Below are 7,732 nucleotides of genomic sequence, written 5' to 3' on the forward strand. Positions count from 1 at the left end.
GGGCTCTCCTCTGGATCACTGCTGAAGATGGTGAGCCGGTCTGGACCCTTAACCCCCCTTCAGCAGCAGGGCAGGAAGCCAGTCTCACCCTGGGAGCTCTCCAGCTGAGCTCAGGGCTAGGAGCTCCATTCGAGGAGGCAGAGGAGGATCAGCCTGGTGTCAGACTAAAGGCTGAGTGCCAAGAGGCTGGAGCCAGGCTCTGCTGGGTGATGCCCAATGACAGCACAAGGGCAGTGGTGGAAGCTGAGGCAGAGGAAGTGCCATGGGAACAGGAGGGAAAATTTGTTCCCTGTGAGGGTGGCAGAGCCCTGGAGCAGGCTGCCCAGGGGGGCTGTGGAGTCTCCCTCTCTGGTGATACTCAAGACCTGCCTGGATGTGTTCCTGTGTGAGCTGCTCTGGGTGACCCTGCTGTGGCAGGGGGTTGGACTGGCTGAGCTTTGGAGGTCCCTTCCAGCCCCTGGCACTGTGATTCTCTGTCCCCTGCGCCGCGTTTGCCAACCAGGTGTGGCCGCGCTGTCACGGTTCCAACTTGGTGGCACAGCTCTGCCCTTCCCTCCGCCGCCACCGGATCCTTCCCGGACGCTGCCGCTGAGCGCAGGGCGATGCCGACCGCCCCGAGCCGAGCCCCGGGCGGCTGCGGCTGCGGCTGCGGCTGCGGCTCCGCCTGCGCAAGCGGCGCGGCCAGGAGCGGCCAGGAGCGGCCAGGAGCGGCCAGGAGCGGCCAGGAGCGGGCAGCCCGCGGCCGCCCCTCGCTCGCCAGGCTTAGGGGAGCAGCCGGGATGGGAGCGGGAGGTGAGAGAAGCCAGGGCCGTGGGCACGGGGACGGGCATAGCGATGGGGATGGGCATGGGGACAGGCATGGGGATGGGGATGGGCATAGGTATGGGGATGGGCATGGGGATGGGCATGGGGATGGGGAGAGGCATGGGGATGGGGATGGGCATAGGTATGGGGATGGGCATGGGGATGGGGTGGGCATAGGTATGGGGATGGGCATGGGGATGGGGATGGGCATAGGAATGGGGATGGGGAGGGGCATGGGCATGGGCATAGGGATGGGGATGGGCATGAGGATGGGCATGGACATGGGCATGGGGATGGGGATGGGGATGGGGATGGGCATGAGGATGGGCATGTACATGGGCATGGGGATGGGCATGGACATGGGCAAGAGTGGTGGCTCCACACATTCTGGCCCTGCCCCTGAGCTCCTCCAGAAGATCTGAGCAGAAGCTCCTTTGGTGTGAGGGTGCTGAGCCCTGGAGCAGGCTGCCCAGAGGGGTTGTGGAGTCTCCTGGTGTGGAGAGCTTCCAACCCCCCCTGGGCCTTGTGCTGCTGGGCAGGGTGCTGTGGGTGCCCTGCTGGAGCAGGGCTTGGGCTGGCTGAGCTCCAGAGGTTGCAGCCCCACCGTGCTGGGCTGCAGGGATTTGCTGCCTTTAGGCTCGAGGAAGTTGGAATGGTTTGCTGGCAGAGGTCAGGTGGAAGGTGGACTCTGGCTGCTTCCTCCCAGCCTGCCCTGGGAAGGTGCAGGAAGCAAGCTGGGTTGTTTGCAGCAGCTTTTGATATCTTTCCCTGCAAACCCTGGGGAGTGCACTGGGGAAAAGCCTTTGTGTGAGCACCCCCTCCCTCCCCACCCCCACCCTCACCTTTGTTCTCTGCTGGGAAGGGCTCCACAGTTTCTCCTCACCCTCCTCACTCATCCTCCTCCTCCCCCTCCTCATCCACCCTCCCCCTCCTCTTCACCCTCCTCCTCCTCTTCACCCTTCTCCTCCTCTTCACCCTTCTCCTCCTCTTCACCCTTCTCCTCCTCTTCACCCTCCTCCTCCTCTTCACCCTCCTCCTCCTCTTCACCCTTCTCCTCCTCTTCACCCTCCTCCTCCTCTTCACCCTCCTCCTCCTCTTCACCCTCCTCCTCCTCTTCACCCTCCTCCTCCTCTTCACCCTCCTCCTCCTCATTCACCCTCCTCCTCCTCCCCCTCCTCATCCACCCTCTTCACTCACCCTCCTCCTCTTCACCCTCCTCCTCCTCTTTGCCCTCCTCCTCCTCTTCACCCTCCTCATCTGCCTTCTTCACTCACCCTCCTCCTCCTCTTCACACTTCTCCTCACCCTCTTCACTCATCCTCCTCCTCCCCCTCCTCCTCATCCTTTAACCAGGAGCCCAGGAGAGGAGCTCTGAGCTCTCCCCTCCTCGCTGACCCCGCACAGCCCTTCCTTGGGCTCCAGGGAGGGATTTGGGTTCACTAAACCACCCCTTGGGCTCATCCCCCTCTCCTTTTCCTCAACCCAAAACTTATCTCTTGGAGTGGCAGCAGCAGGCTGGGGGTCACTTGGCCAGGTGGAGGCCTCACCCCTGATGGCCATCAAAGCCAGGGGCTGGGTTTCAGCCATTGCTTTTGGCACCTGCAGACAGGTTTGGGGGTCAGAGTGGGGCCTGAGGTGTCTTCCCTCCAAGGGCACCACCAAACCATGGCCCTCAGCACCACATCTCCAGGGCTTTGGAAGCCCTCCAGGGCTGGGGACTGCACCACTGCCCTGGGCAGCCTGGGCCAGGCCTGGACAGCCCTCAAGGGGGAGAAATTGTTCCTCATGGCCAACCTCATCCAAGGATGGATGCAGAGGCTCCCTTGTGGGGTGTAAATCCTTAAGCTGGTCTAAATGTCCTCCTGCAAACCTGAACCTGGCCCAGCCAGGAGATTTTTTTTCCTGCCAGCTCCAAGGGTGGAAGCTGGCTGCTGGGTTTGGCTTTGTGCCCTGTGGTACCTGCTTGGAGATCACAGTCTCACAGTCTCACAGTATCACTTAGGTTGGAAAGGACCTCGAGCATCATCGAGTCCAACCTATCAACACAGACCCCATGACTAGATCATGGCACCAAGTGCCACATCCAATCCCCTCTGGAACACCTCCAGGGGTGGGGACTCCACCACCTCCCTGGGCAGCACATCCCAATGGCGAACGACTCGCTCGGTGAAGAACTTCCTCCTCACCTCGAGTCTAAACCTCCCCTGGCACAGCTTGAGACTGTGTCCTCTTGTTCTGGTGCTGCTTGCCTGGGAGAAGAGACCAACCCCTTCCCAGCTACAACCTCCCTTCAGGGAGTTGTAGATGGCCATGAGGTCTCCCCTGAGCCTCCTCTTCTCCAGGCTAAGCAACCCCAGCTCCCTCAGCCTCTCCTCACAGGGCTGTGCTCCAGACCCCTCCCCAGCTTTCTTGCTCTTCTCTGGACACCTTCAAGTCTCTCGATGTCCTTCTTAAACTGAGGAGCCCAGAACTGGACACAGGACTCCAGGTGTGGCCTCAGCAGTGCTGAGCACAGGGCACAAGGACTTCCCTGCTCCTGCTGGCCACACTCTTCCTGCTGCAGGCCAGGATGCCCTTGGCCTTCTTGGCCCCCTGTGCACACTGCTGGCTCCTGTTCAGGCAGCTGTCAATCAGCACCCCCAGGTCCCTCTCTGTTTGGGAGCTCTCAGCCACTCTGCCCCCAGCCTGTAGCTCTGCCTGGGGTTGCTGTGGCCAAAGTGCAGCCCCTGGCACTTGGACTTGTTGAATGCCATCCTGTTGGCCTCTGCCCTTCTGTCCAGCCTGGCAAGGTCCCTCTGCAGAGCCCTTCTGCCCTCTAACTGACCAACATCTGCTCCCAGCTTGGTGTCAGCTGCAAACTTGCTGATGACTGACTCGACTCCCTCATCCAGATCATCGATGAAGATGTTAAAGAGCACAGGGCCCAGCACTGATCCCTGGGGCACACCACTGGTGCCTGGCTGCCAGCTGGCTGTGGCACCATTCCCCACCACTCTCTGGGCTCAGCCTCCAGCCAGTTCCTAACCCAGCACAGTGTAGTGGTCCAAGCCATGAGCTGACAGCTCAGAGATGCCCGCGCCGGGGATGCCACCACTTGTAACCAGGCCTGGATTTAGGGCATGGGCAGCTCCATGGGGTGGTGGAGGATGAGTAACATCCCACCAGGGGTGGCTGTGGTGATGCCTGCAGTGGTCCCAGGCTGGGCTTTGGGGTGCAGCAGGGAGCAGCAGGTGCTGAGCCAGGCTGGGCACTGTTGCACCTGGAAAAAAAAGCCCAGGTTGTGTCCACGTCCTCGGTGCAGGAGGAAGCAGGGGGAGCAAACAAGCAGGAAAAGTGGCCTGGAGAGATCTCCTCGTGCTTGACCTGGCTCAGCACCAGCCCTGCTCCCTTCCCCCGCTGGGTTTGTGCCAGCAGAGGGTTTGTGCCAGCAGAGGGTTTGTGCCAGCAGCTCTGCCCGGGCTCCCTTGGCACCGCTCGCGTGACCGTCACGTGCGGCAGGAGGGTGAGCAGGCACTGCCAGCCTGCCCTGTGCCACAGCATCCCCCTGCCTGGAGGAGCTGCACCCCAGCAGCTGGGCTGGGTGGTGGAGGAGCACTGAGTGCAGCCACGGGCTGGGTGGTGGAGGAGCACTGAGTGCAGCCACGGGCTGGGTGGTGGAGGAGACCCCGAGCCCAGCCGCAGGGTGGATGGTGGAGGAGACCCCGAGCCCAGCCACCTTCTGGCACTGACCCCGGGATGCCACCGCTGCAGCCGGGAGCCCATCAGCCTGGCATGGCCTAAACCACTCCTTGGATCACCTCCTCATTGTTTGTCTCCTCCTCTCTGACCTCACACAGACAGCAGCAGGCTGCTGGACAGCCAGCGGGCGGGCTACGGGACCCTGCAGCCGGACGCCGAGAAGCATCCCATGGTAGGTCCAGGGGCTGCAGCGTGGGGAGGGGGGCTTGGCACAGCACCCACACGTTCTCCCCAGCACCAGGGTGGGCTGCTGGGTTTGCAGCCCCACAGCTGCTTTGATGTCTCCTGCATGGGGGTGAATGGCATCAGCCTGGCAGCCGTGCAGGATGCGGAGGTTTGGCGATCTGCATCCCGGTCTCTTTGGTGCAGAAGCCTCCCAGTGAAGGGCAGCTCCTCTCTTGCAGGAGGTCACAGGCTACCAGACCAGGCCGTGGAGGGTGGCCCTGTGCCACACGTGCTCCGTGCTGACAGCAGGGCTGCTCCTTGTCCTCTTCCACTGGAAGCCCAGCCTGGAGGTGCAGGCGAAGTGCAAGCCCTGCGCCCTTGGCCAGGCCGATTGGGTCATCATCAGGGTGAGGCCCCAGGGAGCTCCAGGGGGCACAGGGGTGTGGGGCTGGGCTGGTCATTGCTGCTTGCCACCATCCCCTCCCCAGCTGTGTGTGACATCTCCTTTCACACAGTCACAGAATTGTTTGGATTGGAGGAGACCTCTTAAGGTCATCCAAGTCCAACCCTGAGCCCAGCCCTGCTCAGGGCACCACCAAACCATGGCCCTCAGCACCACATCTCCAGGGCTTGGAAACCCCTCCAGGGATGGGGACTGCACCACTGCCCTGGGCAGCCTGGGCCAGGCCTGGACAACCCTCAAGGGGAAGAAATTGTTCCTCAGGGCCAACCTAAACCTCCCCTGGGGCAGCTTGAGGCCATTTCCTCTTGTCCTATCTCTTGCTCCTTGGGAGAAGAGACCAGGCCCCACCTCACCCCAACCTCCTTTCAGGGAGCTGTAGAGAGCCAGAAGGTCTCCCTTCAGCCTTCTTTTCTCCCATGAGCAATGTGCTCACCCAGAGCCAAATGATTCCTGGGGTCAGGGTGATTCCAGGAGGAATTTGAGCCCAGGAGGAATTTGAGTCCAGGAAGAGTTTGAGTCTAGGAAGGATTTTGCCCTTTCCCTTCCAGCCTGGCTTTCATTTCCCTCTGTGGTCCCCAAAACCCAACTGTGGGTGGCCAGGGACTCCCTGCCTGCCTGGGCCACTGTGCCCAGTGGAAGGAGCAGGGGGGACAGCTGGGGACGTCCCTGTTGGCCTCTGCTCAGCCCTGTGCCTGTGTTGCAGGACCGCTTCGGGCAGTGCTTCACCAGCCGGGTGTGCACCGAGCCGCTGGGCGAGGCCAGGTGAGCTGGGCTGGTGTGCCCCCGTGGGCACAGGGGCTTGCCTCTGCTTTGGGCTTTGAGTGTCTGCAGTGCTGGTGGTGGGTGAGGAGGCACTGACCCACGGGTTTCCACCCTGAGCAGCCTGGAGAGTCACCCCGGGGCCAGGCCGGAGGAGCGGAGGAGCAGCATCGCCATCGGCGTGTCGGAAGAGGAGCAGAGCAGGGACACCATCAGGCTGCACGAGAAGGAGGAGGTGATGCTGGAAACCCTTCCCACCTAACCTCCTGCAGCACCAGAGACTCCCAGGCACATTTTGCTTGGAAGAGTCCTTTAGGATCATCCTGTCCCACCCTGAACCCAGCCCTGCTCAGGGCACCACCAAACCGTGGCCCTCAGCACCACATCTCCAGGGCTTGGAAACCCCTCCAGGGATGGGGACTGCACCACTGCCCTGGGCAGCCTGGGCCAGGCCTGGACAACCCTCAAGGGGAAGAAATTGTTCCTCAGGGCCAACCTAAACCTCCCCTGGGGCAACTTGAGGCCATTTCCTCTTCCCCTATCACTTGTCTCATACAACAAGAGCCCAACCCCCACCTGGCCCCAGCCTCCTCTCAGGGAGCTGCAGAGAGCCAGAAGGTCTCCCTTCAGCCTCCTTTCCTCCAGGCTCAACCCCCCCAGCTCCCTCAGCTGCTCCTCCCCAGCCCTCTTCTCCAGACCCTTCCCCAGCTTGGTTGCCCTTCTCTGGACCTGCCCCAGCCTCTCAATATCCTTCTTGGAGTGAGGAGCCCAAAACTGAACCCAGCACTCAAGCTGTGGCCTCTCCACTGCCCTGCGCAGGGGCACAATCCCTGCCCTGCTCCTGCTGCCCACAGCATTGCTGCTCCAGGCCAGGCTGCTGGGGACCTTCTTGGCCACCTGGGCACTGCAGGCTCATCTTCAGCTGCTGCCAACCAACACCCCCAGGCTGGGCAGTTCTGCTGGGCATTTTCCCAGCACTCTGCCCCCAGCCTGGAGCACTGCAGGGGGTTCCCTTGGCTCCACCAACATTTTCCTCTCTCCCTGCCACGCTGCCCAGAAGAACTCCCTGCGCTACTACGTCTTCGAGGGCATGCGCTACGTCTGGATCGAGCGGCGCCAGGCCTACTGCAAAGTCAGGTATCTGCCTGTCCCCCCACCACAGCTGCCCTCTCTGCAGCCCTCTGCTGCCCTCCTGGGCCCCCAGCCCCCTCAGAAATGCTCCTGACCTAGCTGCAAGTCACATCACCACGCTGGGGCTTTGCTCCATGCTCCAAACCCTTAGGTGAGACACTGAACCCCTGGGTGAGACATTGGCACAGGTTGGCCAGGGAGGCTGTGGATGGATGTCCCCTCCCTGGAGGTGTTGAAGGCCAGGCTGGATGAGGCCTTGAGCAGCCTGGGCTGGTGGGAGGTGTCCCTGCCCATGGCAGGGGGTTGGAACTGGATGAGCTTTGAGGTCCCTTCCAACCCAACCCATTCTATCCCTCCATGAGACCATCCCCAGGGTATGGGGTCATGGAAGCCACACTGCTTTCTCCTCCCCTTGTTGATAACCTCTCTGCATCCATCTGCTGCCTTCCTGGGCCCCCAGCCCCCTCAGAAATGCTCCTGACCTAGCTGCAAGTCACATCACCACGCTGGGGCTTTGCTCCATGCTCCAAACCCTTAGGTGAGACACTGAACCCCTGGGTGAGACATTGGCACAGGTTGCCCAGGGAGGCTGTGGATGGATGTCCCCTCCCTGGAGGTGGATGAGACCTTGGGCAACCTGAGCTTGTGGGAGGTGTCCCTGCCCATGGCAGGG

General features: G+C 61.9%; 1 protein-coding gene across 1 annotated transcript in view; it reads left to right on the plus strand.

The window, feature by feature from the left end:
* Positions 1-602: 602 nt before the first annotated feature.
* Positions 603-7,732, plus strand: part of ATP13A2 (ATPase cation transporting 13A2) — a 43,490-nt gene continuing 36,360 nt past the window's right edge. The window contains exons 1-6 of the mRNA XM_068162843.1: positions 603-792; positions 4,628-4,713; positions 4,946-5,113; positions 5,873-5,931; positions 6,052-6,163; positions 6,989-7,065. Of these exons, the coding sequence (XP_068018944.1) occupies positions 603-792; positions 4,628-4,713; positions 4,946-5,113; positions 5,873-5,931; positions 6,052-6,163; positions 6,989-7,065 (692 nt within the window). The remainder of the gene's footprint in view (positions 793-4,627; positions 4,714-4,945; positions 5,114-5,872; positions 5,932-6,051; positions 6,164-6,988; positions 7,066-7,732) is intronic.

The sequence above is a fragment of the Melanerpes formicivorus genome, unplaced genomic scaffold, assembly GCF_026170545.1.
Source record: "Melanerpes formicivorus ecotype bairdi unplaced genomic scaffold, bMelFor1.0.p_v2 SCAF_67, whole genome shotgun sequence".
Taxonomy (NCBI): Eukaryota; Metazoa; Chordata; class Aves; order Piciformes; family Picidae; genus Melanerpes; species Melanerpes formicivorus.